Below are 19411 nucleotides of genomic sequence, written 5' to 3'. Positions count from 1 at the left end.
TATTCCCTTAATGTCTAATTAGTACCAATCATCCACGTAATTATAATAAGTGCAAAACATCGCACCTCGATTTCGTTTGTCAGTCACACATACTTAATTTGTTATGCAACTATTCTAAAGTTATTGTCTAAATAATGTATCGCACATCGAATATTTCCCGAAACTCTACGGGATTACCTGGAAGATCTAGGAGCGATTCCGAGTGGGGTGAAACGCGGACGATTAACGGCGTGGAGCATTACTGTCCGAAGGATCTCGCGATCGTCGATTTATCATGGATAACGATCTAACGTTGACGCGAAGGCGCGTAGGACGAGAACACAGGCGAGCAGCGAGACACGTGTGCGTGTGAAGCGTGAGACGCAACGTGTGTTGTGACGTTCGCGCGTGTGCTCGTGTACGCTCTGCGTGTGCGAGAAACTCACACGACGACGAGGACGATGATGACGGTAAAGACCATGACAACCATGACGATGATGACGATGACAGTGTCAGTCAAGAAAAGAACCCGGGTTCGTTCCTGTCTTTCTTTTTCTTGGAATGTAATGGAAATACACACGAAGCATCGTAGAACTGAGAGGTGGGAACTTTTAAGAATGTTTCGAATAATTGGAGAGCGTGTGTGTACGCACGTACGTGTATATGTGTGTGTATGTATGTGTGTGTATGTGAGAGAGAGGATTGGGAGAGTGATTAATATGCGTGGGGGTGATCTCTCTCTGGCGCGCGGACGACTAACCTGCTATCCGCAAGTTCGTCATTCTCTGATACTCGGGCTCCTGCAGCCACTTCCACATCCGCCGGAAGGTCTCGCGGCCGCTCTTGAGCTTGGACCAGGGCTTCGGGTTGCGTAGCAGGTCGCTGAGGGTGCCCTGGCTGCGACACAGCACGCGCTGCGCGAAGATCGCCTGCGGTATGCTGTACCTCTTGAGCTCGGCGCTGATCCGCTGCGCGAGCTCCTTCGTGTTGATCTCCTCGACCTCGCCGGCGCCGCCGTTGCCCGTCGCCGACACCGTCTTCATCACCACCGACGTGTGCTGCACGTGCTGCGTGTGCGATATCGTCTGTTGCGTCATCGATTGCTGCTGCTGCTGCTGCTGTTGTTGTTGCTGCTGTTGCTGCTGCTGTTGCTGCTGCTGCTGCTGCAGCTGCGTCTGCATCGTCGGCGGCGGCGAGGCCGCGCTCGGCACCGAATGCGTGCCGGGCGGCGAGTGATGCGATGGCGCGAAACTCGCTGTAGCCGAGACGGCCGGCGGCGATGACGGGCTCAGCGCCGCCGGACTCTGCTGCATCCGCGGCAGGAACGCCGAATCGTAATGTGGACTTGCGGACGATTTGTGCGGCGAGTTGAGGCCGCTCTGGCTGTACGCGCTCTGTGGCGACAGCGGGCTCGGCTGCAGGCCCGCGCCCGGCGACGGATAGTTGTGCGGCGGCGATATGCCCATCGAGGGTAGCTTGTCGTACGCGTACGGCGAGCCGCCCATACCGAGGCCGATGTTACCCAGGCCGTTGTTCTGCATTACGGCGAAACTGCCGGTGACGCCGCCAGCCGCGTGGCCGCCGTAAACGAATTTGTCGCTCATAGTCGAGATCGGCGGTAACGGCTGCAGCGGCGTCAACGTGGCGTACGACGAACCCGGACTGAAGCCGGGCGGCGACATCCTCTCGGTAACCGAGGTCAGTGTCTGATACGTCGGCTCCGGCTGCATCGCCCTGAAGTCCGTCGCGTCGATCATACTCGCGACCGACACGCTGATCCCCGACGTAGGCGTTAGCTTGCCCGGACTGAGGAGCTCCGAGTCGTCGGCGTCGCGCGAGTCCACGTCCACGTCCTGAGGCGGCACGATCACCGACAGGGACTCCCGCGCGCTCTGCCTGCCACCGCCGCCACTACTACTACTACCACCACTGCCACTACCGCCGCCTCCGCCGCCACCGCCGCCGCCGTTACCACCGTTGCTGTTGCTGTTGCCGTTGCCGTTGCCGTTGCCGCCACCGACGGCGCGTCCACCGCTGCCGCCGCCGCCGTTGCCTGCGATTCCGCCGCCGCCGCCACCGCCGCCACCGCCACCGCCACCGCCGCCGCCACCACTATCACCGCCACCACCACCGCCGATGCTCGGCGGCTCCTGGGACGACGACAGATCCTCCGCGGCGGCGAGGTCTCGCTCCTCCTTGACGCCGAGCGCGCCAGCCGCGAGCAGTTCCAGCGGTAGGCTCGCGCACGCGATGTCGGGGCTTTGAGAGGCCGACGAAGACATACCCTCGACGCTGCCTCCTCCGTTACTTCCTCCACCACCGCCACCACCACCGCCAACCCCGTTACCGCCGCCTCCGCCTCCGCCGCTCCTACCAACCCCCGCCGCTTCGTGCACGACCTCGTGTTGATGCTGCTGCTGCTGTTGATGATGGTGGTGATGGTGGTGGTGGTGGTGGTGATGATGGTGGTGGTGGTTGTTGTGCCTACCCCCACCGATCACGACGCCCCTACCTTCACCGCTACCACTTCCTCCTCCACCTCCACCTCCTCCTCCTCCCGCTACGCCGCCGCCTCCTCCGCCACAATTCCCATTCGAGCCGCCCCCACCGCCCCGGCCATGCGTAGACAACGCCGCCGGGGAATCGACCGAGTCCAGTAATTGCTCGCTATGCGATTGATGATCGCCTATGTCCCCTATACCTTCCATTTACGCACATCTAGTTCGGTAGTTGGTGGGCGCACTGCCACTCGCGCTCTGCCCTCGCCGACGTGTTCACACTGCGCCGCGTGCGCGCTCCGCGACACACCAGCCGCGGTACACTGCCGCACCACCGTATCGCACCGCACCGCACCGCACCGCACAGTAGCCGCGAGTTTCGGAGCAATCTCCACCTTGGGCGATCACGAGGACGTGCACTCGCTCGCTTCTTAACCGGAGCCGTTTACTCGACGATTTTACGCACCTCCGGCGCGATCACTGATCTCGCTGTCACTGACTGTCGTACGACCGCGACGTGCACGAATCCCTCGGCAAGGGGTATGGACAGTCCGCGAGTACAGCGCGCTCTCGAGAGTGGACGACGACAGCGAGCCGGTCGCGCAACAGCAACGACAACAACGACAACGACTGAGACGAAGAAGACGACGACGACGATGACGATGACGACGGCGATGCAGACGACGCTCTTCGGTCACGTCGAATTGGCATAGGGAGCACTCGGTGGTAGTAGCGCAACGACCACCGTGCGCCCATGACACCGCGCGAGTGGTGCGGAGCGAGTGAGAGCGCACGCTCCCTGCGCTCGCGCGCCCGAGTGCGAGCGCACCGGCACCGGCTCTCTCTCCTGGTGGAAGAGACGCGAGGAAAGAGAGAAAGAGAGAGAGAGGGAGAGAGAGAGAGCGAGAGTGCCAGGCGCGAACCGTTCCAGAACGAGGGACGAAGAAGAAACGGCGAGAACGGGGAGGGTGGTAGTATCGCGTTCCCTCTCTCTCTTTCACTCGTTCTATCTCGCTCCAATGCGCCCCATCTCGCTTTAACGGGGACCCATCCGCTCCGCCTTCTTTCCCTAACGGTCCCTACCCCGGTGCCCGAAGTCACACTACCGGCACCGTCGCCACCTGGTCCGTCCTACTACCGTTATGCTACTCTACTACCGTTGTGCTGTTGCTGTTGCCGCTGCTACTACTACCGCTACCACCACTAAGCTCGCGCTCTTCGTCGCGTGCCGCGAGGAGTTCCTCGCTTGGTCCAGGTGTGATCGCGTCTCTGTCCTCCTCCTCCTCCTCCTCCTCCTCCTCCTCCTCTTACTCTTACTTCTCTATTTCCTGTTTCTCTTTCTTTCGTTGCCACGTGTCAGTTCGTACGTTCGTTCACGGAGGGAGGTTTACTCGCACACTACTACCACCACCACCACCACCATCATCATCACCACCACCGTCACTATCACCACACCAGCACAACCGCCACCAGAGCCGTTACCGTCGTGCGTACCTGCGCAGTGGTCCCCCGTTCGCGCCTTTTCTCCCCACGATCGACAACAGAGAGGTCCACGTCCACGTGAAGAGGTTCCGCGACGGCGGGCGCCCCTTCGTTTTCTCGCTCTCGCGCGACTACTCAACGCGCGCGGACTTCAGAGATTCCGGCCGTCGCCGGAAGCTAGCCGCCGATGGCGCGGGAGAAGACACGACGATCGCGATCGTCTTCTCGTTCCTCCTCGCAATTCCTCGCGTAAGGTAACCTCGATGGACAGATGGGACAGACGGAGAATTGTTCTTGCTCTTCGTGGTGACGACTATGATATCCCGCACCGAGGTTAAGTGAACACAGAAACCACCCCTTGACGGCTAAGTCACCACCATCAGCGGCACGCTACTAAGGGTGTATGAGTGACACGGACGTCGCGCCTGCCACCATCACCGCCACCACCACCAACTCCTCTGACCGACGCCGACGTCGCCGCCGTTGCCGCCGCCACCGCCGCCGCTGGCGTCAGTCAGCTTTCTATCGATTTTCCGATACCTCGTGACCAACGTAGCTCGATGCGCGCGGCCAATACTTCGAGCATAAACATCGACTCGCGTCACCTGCGCCCGCTGCCACCACCGCCGCTACGTCCGACCTCGACCCAGCGATAAGCCAGGCAGCGATACGAGGCTGCTCCCGATCCGATTCGATTCGATTCGATTCGCCGATCGTCGGCTGTCCGTTCATTCGCTCGCTATCTTCGCGACGAACTTGCCGAGCGCAGATCTTTCGGGAAATTATCCCCTCAACCTTAAGAAATCACCTTGATATCTTCCACCGAAGTTGGAAAATGCACCCGATGCACTTTGCGATCTCTCTCACAAATCGGTTTTCACGAACGCTCTTCAAGTTGCCGAAGAATCTCTCGCTGCGATAAAATGGATCGTAGCTCTTTTTCTTGCAGGAACTTTCTTCATCCAAAGTTCTAACTTGAATTTTTCACTCCCGGATTTTCACCTCTGGAGATCGTTTCTCAGCGGAAGATCGGTCGGGTTACTTGGCCGGATCGGTCGATTGAAGAAATCGATATACGTCGAGCACACCACTGCGACGCGTGGTCTTCATCCTCGCAAGGTGCCGATGTCGCGTGCGCCGAAACCCGCGTGCCGATTTCCGCGCACTTTCCCCCTCAGGATCGAAACGTCGATACGCCGATAAGGCGCGCGTCGTCGTCCATGACGCGCCACGCTGCGCCGTTTACGAGGCTGCCTCTGCTCTCCCGAAGATGTCCTCTTGCCTCCGGTGTTCGGGGTCGCGAGAGAACGAACGATTCACAAGAACGATAACTCGATCGCGCGACACCGATGGCGGAATCCGCACCGCACTCTCGCGGGCCGGAGCAGCGGGCGGGGGGTGAGAGGGGCCGTTGGCGATTGGTCGCGGCTGGCGTCGATACGGAGATCAATGGCCGCCCGCTGCACGCAGGGAGAGAGACGACCACGGCGTCGCAAATCGACTGTCAGCCTCCCTTGGACGCGTTCTCGATCGATCGGCTCGCGGAGTCGAAGTCGCGCGGCGGCTTCGCTCGATTCGCGCACGACCTCGGCGCGACGCTCAAGAGGGAGACGAGAAGAGGGTGACAACGACGATGACGACGACTACGACCACCACCACCACCACCACCAACCACCACGCCGATCCTCGCTTCGTCCTTCGAATCCAGCGGGGTCCTTTGCGACGATCCTCGACTTCGTGAGCCAGCGACTCGCCGAACGACGCTCGCTCGCTCGCGTGCGCACGCTTGAAAGCGCGCCGCGACGCGTCCGTTCGACGCTCTTGCCTCCTTCTCTCTCTCCCTTTCAATCTCTCGCTCCTTCTCTTTCTCTCTTTCTCTTTCTCTCTTTCTCGTCGCAGCCCTTGGAGTCCGTGCGATGTCGTCGACAACGTCCGCGTACCCTTCGAATTCCGTCGCAGTTTTGCCCGGGACGACGCGAGTTTTCTTCCCGGAAGGACGATTCGCACGTCCGGCCGGCTCCTCCGTCTGTTGTACTTCTTCCTCTCTACTTCGTACCTCCGGCGGTAATCGCTGCACGGGATGCTACGGCGACGTAGGGGCGCGCACGAGGTTGAGTCGTGTGGCGTTGTTGGGAGAGACACACGGAGAGAAAACGAGCGCGTCTCGCGCTCGCACGGGAGTTGTGCGGAGTTGCGCAAATCGCGAATGCTACGCTACGCGAGAGAGCCTCCGGCAGGAGGGTGCCTGCTCTCGCTCTCCCGAGGGGTGAGACGAGGGAGCCGACGGAGCTGAGGAGCGTACGAGGGGGGTGCGAGAGAAAGAGAGGGAGAGAGATCAAGAGAGAGAGCGAGAGCACGAGCAGCGGGGTCGAGGGGCGAGGGAGGCGGGGATCTCGCCACGGGGATCTGTAACGAACTCGATACGCAGGGGTCGAGGAGAGGAGACGGGAGGGACGGCTTCAGAGGGGTGAAGGGCGACGAACAGGGGGATGAACGGGGGACGAGGGTCGGGACGGGACGCGAGGGGGTACGAGCGAGTCAGGGGTGGCCCAGGGACCTCTCGGTCGCGTCTGGCGCCCCGAACGACCGCGTGCAAAGCCTCTCAATTAGACGCGACCGCTTCCGAATATGGCTTCGCGCTCGTTTACCCTTTCTACTTTCTTCCTTTCGTGGGCTTCGATCGGAGCGGCCGATGAGTTCGACGTTCCACTCGCGGAGTTCGCTCCTCATCGAGCGGCCGGCGACGATTATCGATTCACTTTCCGCTCTCATAGACGTGTGTGCGTACGTGCGTGTCTGATATCGGTGCAATTGTCAGCGCGATATCGACCCGCCGATTGACTGACGCGGCGGCTGTCACGATGCGGTAATCTTTCCATCGACAGTGCCGAGCGTTGGTTTACCGAAACAAAACGGAGAACTCAGGCAGATGCAACACACACCGCTGGTTGTTCACGTGTAACGCACGAGAATTCTTTTCTCAAGGAGGATTCAAGTGTGAACGGATCGAAATGTGTTGGCTTTTAAGGGAAGGATGGAAATTTTTGTACATGTCAAAAGAAAAAAATAAAGTGTACTTTCTCTATCGCAATTCCTTTAATTAAAAACCCTAATATTAGGAAATCTCCAACGTTATCTAATTTTTTAAAGATATTATACATGCAAAAGCATAAAAAATAATTACAATAAGTATATAAATAGAGAGATATATAATATTAATTTCTGCGTTATTATAAATTATGCTTTATCAGGTCTAAGATAAAAATTGAATGATGTAACGTGAAGAAGTTAGTGCGTTTGAAAATCCCACTTTAATCGAAGACGCATCTCTAGAGCGCATTAGTGCAATAAAGAATGCAAAAATCCGCACGTGTACCGTCGAAAGGCGGCATAAGTAGGATAGCATAAGTCATTGATAGAGTGTGGAACAGTGAATTGCACGGTGCAAATGCTCTGCCCGTGTTGCGCCACGAACTGTGTTTGCCGATGTAGTTGCCAAGGAGTACAATACTGTTTGAAACGGGGAGACTTATGTCTGCCCGTTCGATCGCGGAGGTGCGTCGGAGACGCGGCTGCACGATGGCACGTCGACGGCGCGCTACGTCGGTCTCTGCCGGCCATTTACAATTCAATTCACTCGCAATTACGATACAAGTGACCCGCACCCCCTTTCTCCCCTTTCCCCCTGTTTAATTCTATTTACAGCGTTCTCCGAGAAGACCAATCTTTGTAGAGCCGACAGATTCTCGACGCAGTTTCTAGGGTAAATTGAAAAAGAAGTTCAGTTTCGTTAGCTTCAATCGCGTGGAACGGCAGTACGTGCTACCTCAAAGATAAATTTGAGCAAAGATTTTGACGATTTTCGGCTCGTCTCTCTTGCTGATTTAAAATAATATATTTCAGGTTTTTACCTCTCGTCTCAATTAATTAAAACGCGCTACGTATATAGTGCGAAGTACAAAATCGTCGAATATTACGACATAATAACCCCATTCTAAACACATATCACTGTTAAGTAATAAATTAATACCGTAATTAATATTAATAGAAGTAATTAATATTATTATGCCGCCGGGTGAATCATGAGTGATATCGGGATCAAAAAATAGCGCGGGCGGCTATCGTGCTGTGCTCCCGGCGCGGTGAAGACCACGTGAGAGGATCGATCGATCGCGCGATCGAGGATTCTCCGGGCACTTATGCGGCTTGATAAAATTTCGATGAGGACACGCCGACACGTATTGCGAGCAGCTCGATTTCGAGATGAGATAAGCCGCGCGATAGAGAACGCGACGCATACGTACGTACAGAGAACGCGGGGGAGGAAGGGATTGCGCGGGGGCGGGTCCACGAATATTTCCCCAGACGAAATCCATCGGAGTCGACGACAAAGTGAAATCGATATCGGGCGTTGCGTTATAGGTTACATCCGGCGGCCACGGCGATGGCCGCGGCGGCGAGTCGAACGGAAAGAAAAGGGTGGATTAAATGCGCGAGTGGATAAATCCGTCGCGTGATTAAAACGCGCGGCGGATTAGCCGCGCGACGCGGCTAAAATAAATATTCAAGAGGGACGCGCCCGTGTAGTACTCGTATCGACATAATAATATTCCGCCACGCGAGAGCGAGGCGAGCGTCTTTTTTTTTAATTCCATCTGAAATTCATCCGGGATTTTAATTTCCTTATCGACGCGCGATCGCGCGCGTCGAATCCTGGACGAGCGTCGTCCGCGTCCGTCCGCGCGCGTCGCGCGTTCAAATCCGCGCGAATCGATACAGCTTACGTCGAAGTGCGTCGCGTTCCCTTCTATACGTTACGCGAGTCTCGAGCGTGCATAGAAAAAAAGGGTAGATGGCTAGCGCGCTGTAATTTATAATTCTCAACACGCGAGGATGCCGTTGCGTCCCGCGACTGTGTTTACTATGTTTGAAGACTTTAAAATTATATTATCATCGAGAAACAAGTTTGCTTCTTGCGATGATTTCTTTCATGCCGGCACTTCCGCTTGCTTTTGACCTCGACGTCAGCGGGGGTAGCAGGGCCCATTAATGCCCTGGTTTTACGGCCCTGAGGATAGTTCCCCGTTGCTGGCAGTGGGGATTCCCGCTGACGACCAGGCGGGAGGGTTGGCAGAGGGTGGAGGGCTGCGATGTAACGTCGATATCGCGCTCTATACGAGGCGTCGCGACGCCGCGAGTGGGGCGCCGCGCACGGCGGGGATAGGGGAAAGTTCTACATGGGTAAAATAATCGATAGCGGCGACCGATATGTATGTATAATCTGTGTGTACGTGCACACCCGCGCGCGCGCGCGCCCTGCCAACCCCCTGCACGTTTAGGCATGTTACGTCCACATTTATATGTGGGCCGTGTGCGTGCGTGTGTAGACGCGCGGGGGATGCGCGCACGCGTGTATGCACGAATTCGCGCTCGTGAGATCGATGAACAGAGGTGGCGTTAAACGTGCTACAGGCTTCGACGACGACATCGACTTTCTCGCGCAATCGTCGCTATTGTTCTTGCACCGCGGCACTCTCCCCGCCATCGCGGGATTCAGACGTAGATTTTCGACTCGCATTCGATGCAAAGTGCCGGTGAACAAGGATGGATATATAATACATTCGGGCGGATATATTGGCGCGCCGCTTTTTAAATCCATCTTGCATTATCAAGCCGAGAGAGAGACACTCGTCCACACTTGCAAGAATGCCAATGTCGGAAATCTGACGACAGAGAGAGAGCGCGCGACCAAAAATACAGTCTCGCTTCAATCGCGAGATCTGTGTTTCATAAGTCATCGCGTGCTCTTTTTAATGTTGCGACCTACTTTTTTTCATTTTACGATATTTTTGCAATTTCCTGTCGAGACATCTGCGGTATAAACACGTTATACAACGGAGGGATGTAGGCGGAGGGGAAAGGAAGGGGTGCAGCTTCTTTATAAAAAAATGAAAGCGACAATGAGTGAGGAGCAAACAGAGAAAATGTCATATCGATGACCACTTTCGGATATTTTTCGCGTAATATATACGCGGCGCGTATTTAATGTGCAAACTCGCAGGTCAATGAAGGACTTGCGACGGCAAGAGAGCAAGAACTTCCGTGAATTTTTCGCGACTCTCGCTCGAGGTTTGCAAAAAGCCTCTATCGATTATCGCGCTGACCACCGTCGCCGATACGGCGAAATTCGATCCGCGCAAAAAGATCCGCACGAATGATTTTTGCGAGTTAATGAGGTCTTGATGTATCGGTCTTTCGCTCGTGGTCCCGCGGAATGCAATTAAATCGGAAGTCGGCGCTTCTCTCTCTCTCTCTTGTAGGTACTCGCGATATCACGGCGGTAAACGGTTCATGCCATTCTCGAATTAAACGCAAATTTCGAAGGACGCCGCTGCAACGTCGAATAAAGCGAGGGACGTCTCGCTTAACAATGTAACTCGCTTTTTACCCGCCGAACGCGCGGAACGCAGGTGCGTCTCCCCGCGTTCCCCTCGTCGCCGTCCCCGTGCGCCGTGTACTTTCTTTAGAAATCGATATCTATAATTATTTCATCGCCCGCTCTCTGTGCATAGTATTACGCTCGCATTATGGGACTCTATGGACTCTCGGTTTAGACGATAAGAAGGATGATTGCTTATAACGTGCAAAAACGGTGCGACAAAGAGTTGCCGTCTAAATAAATCTTTCACTTCTTTAAAATAAAGCTCGTTACTCGAAACCGTATTAATGAAAAAAAATTGCGATATCGAATTGTACATTAAACAGAATGGACGTTGCATAATCGTCGCATAACTGTGCTAGTTGCATTTTGCAAACATTATAGCAGAAATCTTCGCTAAGACGCTAACGCTATTTAAAAAACAAATTCTAAATCGCTAAATATGATACAATAAATTCTCTCTTTCTCTCCCTCCTCTATCTTTCTCTTTCTTGTGCAGTTATCTAATGTCTTCGAAAAATAATATATTACTTGTATAATATAGAAGACTGATATGCTGATGGCTTAATAACAAAATTGCAGTGATTACGTCATGATGTTGCGGGCGTTAAGGATAAGGCACTGAATGAAACATGAGGCTATTCCAGATTCGATTCCGCAGGCATTTACGTCCCGTACAAAATCGAGTTATCCACTATTTATACTCGAGATGCGTTTCGTGGGATTCTCTCCTTGGCCGATATTAGCTATTACCGGTTGCTACAAACATTTGTCGATCGTAGACGTCAGATCAGACGTGAAAGTGGAGATATGGTATTCCGCGTAATTAACACACACGGCGTACAGACGTACTTATTGGCGTATCTAGAGCAACGTGTGTACGTATAGTACATGGCCGTCGATATATCAGGGAATGTCAGAGTCTCTCCTCTCTCTTTCTCTGTCTCTCTTTTTCTCTTTCTCGTTCGTTCTGTCTTTCTCCCCGCAATTTTCAGAACCCTTAATAATCGCTCTCGAGATACCCGTACAAATGGCTTTGTCAGGATGAAGAGAGACGAGGTTTTTTTGAAAAGGATATATCTTGAGTGACCGAAGAAAATGGTTCCTTAGAGATCTCTTTTCTTATCGAATTTCTTTATTTATTATATTTTGTCGTGATTACATAAGTAGGATGTAATTAGCGATTAGCTGGTGTACTTAAACCCAAATGGATTTTCCTTTGCGCGAACGTGATCCACATTCAAGGATGAAGCGTCGCTCTCTCTCTGCGTTCTGATAGCAATCTATTAGCGATAATGATCGATTATCATTATTAATAAAATCGTCTAGCTAAATCCGCATTAACTTTTCACGCGGCCGTCTGCGTCCCAATTTCCTAGGGCTCGTCTGCATCCTGCAACGATCACTTTTGGGAACGAACATCCTCATTTTTCGATCAATTAGTTACGACCACTCAAGTAATATTAGAATAGCAATGTAATGAAATGGAATATGTATGACATGTAACGTGATGACATAAATCTTGATAAAACCAACTGGCATTATTTTAATCAATATTTCTATTAAAAAATCAAATGCATTCGCTTGTTTACACTTTGCTGGATTCATGTCGTCCAGAAATACTCTACCCTATTCGAGCTAAAAGAAAGATCATAAAAATCCTGTTTCAGGCATCGCGGCAACCTTCCCGCAAAATTTTCTCAACTGCTCTTCCCGAGATCCTGTTTTTGAGCCAAAGAGACAGTTGTCCGGTTTCTTGATAATATCTCTCTCTCTCTTACTCTCTTTTTAATATTCTCCTTGTTCTTTTGTTATTTTTATTATATATATGTCTACATTTTCTATAGAGGAACTGCCATGTATTAATGGGGGGGTCTTGTGTACCTCAAGGTGAAACGGATCTACCCCTTCTGCTGTCTCTCTTGCTCCTTCTTTATCTCTTGAACAACGTCAGCCAGTGGCCAACATATGATGGCAAGCGCTAATGTGGACGATGGGGAACGACCTACGTTAAGGGCACGTCAGGAGAGTCGGTTCCCTCCTTCTCTAATGGAGGCAACCCCCACGGCAGGGGCTCACCTGCCGCCAGGTGCGACTCCCGGCTTCCTCGCCATCTGCGTGAGGGGCCCGTGCCCTTTTTACTTTCCTGGATCGTGCGTGAGCGCGTGATTAACACACGCATGCATGTACGGATGCGTGTACGCGGGTGACCGTAAAACTTAGCACGCGACACGGCCGTGAACGACACGTCACGGGGGGACGAGCGTGGCTAACCGAGCGTTCATGAACGGGGTTCATTGCACCATTCATTGTCAGTTTAGTTCATTGGGTTTTCTTGAAGTGTCTGACAATTTTGCGAGAGCAGAGTTGAAATTTTTAGTTCGCTTCATGTTTAGTATAAGTAATGGAAAATGTATTATAAATCAACATAAATATAAAAGGACATTATATATATGACACGTCAAATTGTTGACACGATTAAGAATTATTTAATCTTGAAAATGTAACAAAAAAGTGTACCAGTGAGTAAAGTAGATAAATTTGACTAGCCAGTAAAATTTTGGTACGGTGGATCTGCAAAATTAAGTCTTCTCTTAAAATCTTAAATATCTTTTTATCCTTAAAAGTTGTTAAATATTTCACATTTCTGTTAACGCATTATATTTTATTAAGTTATTTTGTTCTTGTTATTCTCTACATTGCAGAGAAGAATATATTCTTATCACAATTTACTTGTTAATTATCGTATATATTATATACCATATAATTAAATTAATTTTTGAGGTTTGCTTGCTTTAATCGTATTCGGCTCCGATAGTGATGCTTATGTCTTCGGAGACGATCTTCGTCTGGTGGTACCATCGATTCGTATCCAAAACAACTGCAATGAAAAAATCATGACATATCAAATTAGCGCGAAAAGTTGGTCGTAAAATACACTCTCGAATGAAGTTGAAAACGAGATGTATTTCACTCACTTTTGAAAAGCAGGTAATCAAACTAGCCAAAATAGTCGTTAATATGCTTTTTCGAACAAATTTTCAGACATCTGGCTAAATGAAACTAGATTCTTGTCGAAATTTAAACAGAAAAATACGACAAAGTTTCCGCGTCCGTCCAGTGACAAAGATGGCATATTGCATTCCACATTTAACGTTAAATATGGCCGAGCGATTTTAAGTGCCGGACAATGAATTGCAGGATTGCACAATGGGAAGACTGTATTTAGCGTCGAATGCGGAAAGCAAATCAATTTCGCGATTGATTTTTATTTGTCAACATTTATCAAACGACTCACTTATCTCGCCGGGATGCACGGTCACCGTTAGTTGCTTGCATACGTAATGACATTCCCTCGGCGGCTCCAAGATCCATAATTTCTCTCCTTTTATTTGCGCCTGCCACGAGGGGTGATCCACGTTGTCCACCTTGAAGAACATCACATTTCTCGAAATACGTAATTGACGATAGGACGTATATTTAACCATCAAGTGTATATTTATAAATAAATATATCAAAAAATTCGTATAAAATGCCGGAAACTGGAATTAATATGCGAGTTTTTAATTGGCAGATGTAAATTAAAGAAATACACATCTCTTTTTAACGAGAATAATGTTTTATATTATTTATTAAATAATTACCTATAAAAGTGTATTATAGTTATTCAATAAAAGAGTCGCTAATTTTCTATGAGGCTTACATGCATCGGAGCGCCGTAGCCCCGGCTTCCCATGAAAATCCAATCCGTCTTCTTGGTTTCGGCAGTGGCGGGAAGAAAATACGGCTTCTGATAGTGTTCCCGCAATATCGCGCCGATTTCGTCGTCACAATTGCTCCTAAGAGGAGAGGAAAAAATTAATTGAAGCTGAAGAATTCTCTTATTCCTCCTCCCTCCGCAACATCAACGATAGATCCTCCAGAAAGTATACTGTTGGGACTCATCGAATAAATTTTTCACTAAGAAGTTCCAACGAAGAGTTTTGCGATCACTGTGCACGTTATAGACGCGGTCTTCTTTCTAAGCCTGTTAGTCCGCGTATGTCTACTTCGACGGCTCGAAGAAATATTGGAAGCCATGGAAACGCGCAGTCACATGCATGCATGCACGCTTAAGCTTCTTATCGCGATTATCATAAAGTTCACGAAAACAATAAAAAACAATAAATAGTCGTCCGCCTTCTGTCATGTCCCGACAGTGTCCGACTAAATTATTCCGTGAAATCAAGCGGTGACGATTTAACATTTAACACGACTGCGAATATTGTAAAAATGCCAATATAATAATATGCAGACGAGATAACTACATTTGTGTCTTGCTTACGAAATTGTTTATTATTTATTTATATTATTATAATAATATTATAAATCATTATTCATTAATTATTTATATGGCGTGCGTCAGACATTCCACTTTTTCGACTTCCGTTACGGCGACCGCGCATTTAGTTTGATTCGCTGGTTGCATATCTTTCTCTTTTCGCGCATCGCAGTTTCTGGAAGGACGGTGAGATGGCTCTCTACGTATCGGGTTTTTTTTCGGCGCAATTCTCGCAGATTGCCAGATTAATCAAACAGGGTTATGTAATTAATACGATTGGTAATTATGGCGACCACACAAGTATCAATATCAGAGAGTAATTAATAATTTGGACGCTACATTTGCGAGAATTCCGCATGAAAAGTTCGTACTCGCGAACAGGGATTTCCGAGTCTCGCGAGAATTAGTTACGTGGCGCACGAGCGAGTGAATTGCAGCGGCGTGAAGTTGCCGTCGCGCCATTCGAATTTCTCGCTCCTTTTGTTCGCGTAATGGCGTCGGGTACGTGTCGGTTTCGCGCGTCATTTGTCAATTTTTCGCGCGACTCGTCCTCTGTGATGCATCCGCGAGTGCGTGAGAAAGGCTCGATCATTATCGTTTCGCGTTTAATTGATAATTCATCATCGGGACCGTCGCATTAATTCAGATCTATATCATTGATATCGTCGAACGATCGCGAGTACCAAATGCAGATGGTCGATCTCGTCGCGTTCTGCAACATTCAATTGAGGTATACCGCGAGTGCAGTAGGCGCATCGAGAATGCCGCGAAAAGTGCAATTGTCGTACATACATCGACAGAAGAATATCGCGCGCGTATGATCATTCAAGAGGAACATTAATCGGAGGACGATTATCGGCTTCGGTTTGTGAGTGCGTTCGCTTTGTTGGACAATCGTGAGATGAATCCTGATGAATTCAATGCGATTGATTGGCGTTTACGATTCGACGTACGTGCTGCGTCGTGATAATTGCGCTTTCGACGCGTTTATCTCGGTATTTCGCCGCGTTCAGCGAAATAATAGAAAATGAGAATTACAAATTACTTGGACGCGCAAACCGCCATTTGTTTCGCTATCTTGTTATGTTCCCTTGCTCTCTCCCCGTTAGGCAATTTCGAATCGATATTCTATATTTTCGATAATTTCTGTATTTCTGTAATTATGCTTACAGGGGCGCCCCGCGGGGAATACAACAGCGGCGGTGTACGAATCGGTGAGCGAATTTGTATTTTGTACTCTCGCGAGCTCGGCTGTTAATTTATAATATTTCATTTGCGATTATTTAATGCTTTCACAATGATTTCCCAATAATAGCATTAATAATTGCCATAAAATTGTTAAAACGGCGTAGAGTTTGTTTATATTGGTCATCAGAAACTCATTATTAATTTTCTATTTATTTAAATAGTTTATTTTTCTTTGTACGATTGTTTGATTTATACTCGTTATTATTATTAACCTCGAGGAATGTTTATCAGTTAATTAAAGCGTTATTAATTTAATAAGTAATAAGTGGAAAATTGAAAAGTCATTGCGTCGTCACATTTACGTCACTACTTTGACTACTCAACATTATCTTGTCTGATGCATTAGAAATGAGGTTAATCTAGCTCATTCAGTATTAATCTTCAGATTCATTATTATTTAAAGAAATTATGCAAAGATTCAACAGCGCAAAAACAATTTTAATAATTTCACAAATCGAGCTTTATCAGAAGATAATTTATAATTTACATTTCCCCTAAGAGCAAAATTATTTACGAAGAAAGCTTTTTATCAGAGATACCGAAAAATTAACAAAAAAAAAAGTACCGAAAGGTCTCAGAGATCTCCGTTATGCGTCCAAGGGTTAAAAGCGGGTCTAAGTTACTTACCATCCGACGTACCAGGGCTTCGCGCCCTTTTCCATCGAGGCGCGATCGTCGCTTATCTCGAAAACATCCTGTAGGCTCTGGAACTCCGTCTTGTATGGAAAGAATTGGCAATGGCCAGAACTCATCTTCTCCCCGTGATATAGCTTTTTGAAAAACGCGAACGAGAATACTTCAGGCGCGGTCCAGTTCATCATGGCATCGGTTATCACCACCGGTTCGCCTGAATACGCGTAGCTGATCGCAAATAAAGCTTAATCGGAGAAGGATCGGATAATATGCGAAAGCAATATTGTCGCGAACATATTATGTTATAGTAATATTAATTGATAATAGATAGTTATATCTTTTGCAAATGTTAATCGTGACGAAGCAGGTTTTAGAAAATATCGTTGACGATAAATGAATAACTTAATTGAGAGCAAATAAAGATATTTCATCATTAAGTGATCAATTTCGTTACTCGAGAATTAAAAATTAATCAATTTTTGTGGACAATTTACAAAAATGAATAAAGAATGATAAAATCGCTAACAGATCTTTCAAAGCGATGAAAAAGTGAAGGTGGATTGTTTCCCAAAAAATTTGAGAGACGAACAAATTTGTTGCATATTGTTGCGAAATATTCTTTTAAAAATGGAAAAGCGCGCAGATCGCTGAATTAATGTTACGCAGACTGTGCGTTAGTACCGTTGCTCGAAGATCGCTGGATCAACAGCGGCGAGCTTGTCAACCTGTTGCACGTCCCGACAAATCGAGCAGCTTTCTGGAGGGCGGAAAACTTTCTGCATAACCGAGGGCGTCGTTATCAAGCACTGAAACAATGATCCATGATTACGTCACGCGCCGAAATCAATGCCTATTTAATCAAGCGCAATCCACTTCAAATAAAAATTAATGTTCTCGCTTACTTTTGAATTTCGTTCTGAATCCTCGGCCGTGTTTCTGAGCAAATTTAATCCTTTGCATTTTATCGTTTCGAACACGAATACAAGTCTATATGTGTGTTAAAAAAAGTGTGACGTGCAGTGTATATAATTTTAACATTAAATGGAGAAGCCAATTTGCAATCTTCGCGTTTAGAAAGCATATTGCATCGAAGCGTGGCGTGTAAAATCATCTTTCACCTTATCAGTTACAGTCCGTTTTACGACTACCGCGCAGATTAGCGGTATGATGCAAGTCGCGATGACAAAGAGAAATATTTTCTCCAGGCTCGTTAAGGGTCGCTCGAAGAGCCGGCGCAGTCTCCTCTTCCGCCTTAGTCGCATACGGGTGCGATGCAACTGCCAGATTCTTTCGGACAGATTCAGTTCGTCTATATTTTCCAGTATCGTGCGGAATTCCTCCTTCGCGAGGTCCATGGATGGCTTGGAGGTGTCTGTGGCGGCCGCGTCCGCGTCATTGTCATTATTGTGGCTCATGACGGTAAATTCCGAGGGTGATGTGATATCTTGGGAAATTAATCGCGCGATTCGCGAGGATTATTCTTTGAGTCTCAATTGATTTTTCGCGACGACTTCGTAATATACACGATTAATTTTAATAGTTTTATAATGAGGATTTAATTAATCTGTATTTAATTATTTACATCTTGGGGCAATCCGATTAACTCTATAACTTTTCCGATGATTTTCAAATTCGAGCGACCGTTTATCCGTTTGCCCTCCTTAAAATGAGCGAAAGCCGGATGAACGTTGAACGACGTCGCGCGATATTGTTCACTGCAAGATGATTAGTTTTGATCTCTTTTTGCGTGACTTTAGCGGCTACGATATACCGAGTTTTCCAGAAAGAGAGCAACGGTAGTTCTGGTGGCCGACGTGAAACTGCGGCTGAAATCCTTAGCTGCTCCAGCTGTTGCGAGCCGAGCAGCTGCTGGATCCCTCCCCGCATTTTATCTCGCCCGGGAGTGGTGTGGCAATGAATGATTTGCTCACACGGGTGTGAAACGAGAACCAGCGACCACGGTACAAGCCAGTGATTGGTTCCGATCGAATCTGTTTAGAGGGATGCGGAGGTGGGCTATTGCGTGGAGATCCAGCCCGCTCTTTATTCTATTGTTCCGCCGTAGGAAATCCCGGACTTTTCGGAAGAATCTCTGAGTCCCGGATCGAACAGGATTCCCCAACTTCGAGAACTCGAGAGAAGCTCGGAGAATCCGAAGAACGGATCTGTTGCGATAAGAAAATTCGGTTAAAAAATATTGTAGATGTACTGTTAGGCCTCTGTATCTATATACATACAAAACGCTATTTTTTATATTTATTGAAAAATTAGATGACAGATCTGGCATCATTTATCTTACCAATTTTTATTATCTTGAAACGCATCCCGCGTTATACGCAGATCTACTATGAAACGATGAGAAATCACTGAATGAGAGAGATTCCCTCTTCAAAGAGAGGAGAGGAAAACTTCTGCGATTGATTAATATTGTTAGTATCGTCGCTGATTGAGAGGATAGCATTATTTACATGAGCGATGAAAGAAAGAAGATTAAAGATCCAGGGGAGTCCGCGGGGTAAATGTGACGCGTGCGTTTCATGGGGAACATGACGTGGGCGACGTCTCTTATCTCGAGGTGCAGAGTTGGCTCTGCTCATCGAAGTGTACAGACTTCGCCGACTTAAAATACGACCGACCTACTTCACATTATTTCTTATACCTCGCAAGCCCTCCATGCGACGCAGAATCATCCCCCTCATCGCGTCGCTCGGGAGAAATTGCGCAGGGGAACGTATCCAATCGTTTTGGGAAAATGACTGCCCTCTGAAAAATACGCGTTCGGAAAATTGTTTTGTTCGACATCTACTTGGC

General features: G+C 48.9%; 2 protein-coding genes across 2 annotated transcripts in view; both read right to left on the bottom strand.

Moving 5' to 3' along the window:
• Nucleotides 1-7066, bottom strand: part of LOC105288172 (hepatocyte nuclear factor 6) — an 80468-nt gene extending 73402 nt beyond the window's left edge. Inside the window, exon 1 of the mRNA XM_026971332.1 lies at nucleotides 740-7066. Within this exon, the coding sequence (XP_026827133.1) occupies nucleotides 740-2687 (1948 nt within the window). The 5' untranslated portion in view covers nucleotides 2688-7066. The remainder of the gene's footprint in view (nucleotides 1-739) is intronic.
• Nucleotides 7067-13042: 5976 nt separating this feature from the next.
• On the bottom strand, nucleotides 13043-18443 carry LOC105288160. Its single transcript, XM_011354213.3, has 7 exons — nucleotides 18183-18443; nucleotides 17719-18044; nucleotides 17282-17406; nucleotides 16595-16828; nucleotides 14102-14237; nucleotides 13697-13826; nucleotides 13043-13279 (listed from the first exon to the last, which is right to left on the bottom strand). Exons 2-7 carry the CDS (start codon nucleotides 18013-18015, stop codon nucleotides 13194-13196), a joined length of 1008 nt encoding a protein of 335 aa, XP_011352515.1. The 5' UTR covers nucleotides 18016-18044; nucleotides 18183-18443; the 3' UTR covers nucleotides 13043-13193.
• Between the last annotated feature and the right edge of the window lie 968 nt (nucleotides 18444-19411).

This window comes from Ooceraea biroi, chromosome 7, assembly GCF_003672135.1.
Source record: "Ooceraea biroi isolate clonal line C1 chromosome 7, Obir_v5.4, whole genome shotgun sequence".
Lineage (NCBI taxonomy): Eukaryota > Metazoa > Arthropoda > Insecta > Hymenoptera > Formicidae > Ooceraea > Ooceraea biroi.
Note: the sequence above shows the minus strand (reverse complement) of the source record. Positions and strands in the feature narration are given on the sequence as shown.

What these genes read in the sequence shown, in the direction of transcription:
- LOC105288160 (XM_011354213.3), bottom strand. Translation starts at nt 18,015, where the DNA reads ATGAGCCACAATAATGACAATGACGCGGACGCGGCCGCCACAGACACC. An exon ending in AACGGACTGTAACTGATAAG is followed by an intron (nt 17,407 to 17,718) that starts GTGAAAGATGAT and finishes TCATTGTTTCAG; the next exon opens with TGCTTGATAACGACGCCCTC. An exon ending in AAGCCCTGGTACGTCGGATG is followed by an intron (nt 14,238 to 16,594) that starts GTAAGTAACTTA and finishes CTCTCCTCTTAG; the next exon opens with GAGCAATTGTGACGACGAAA.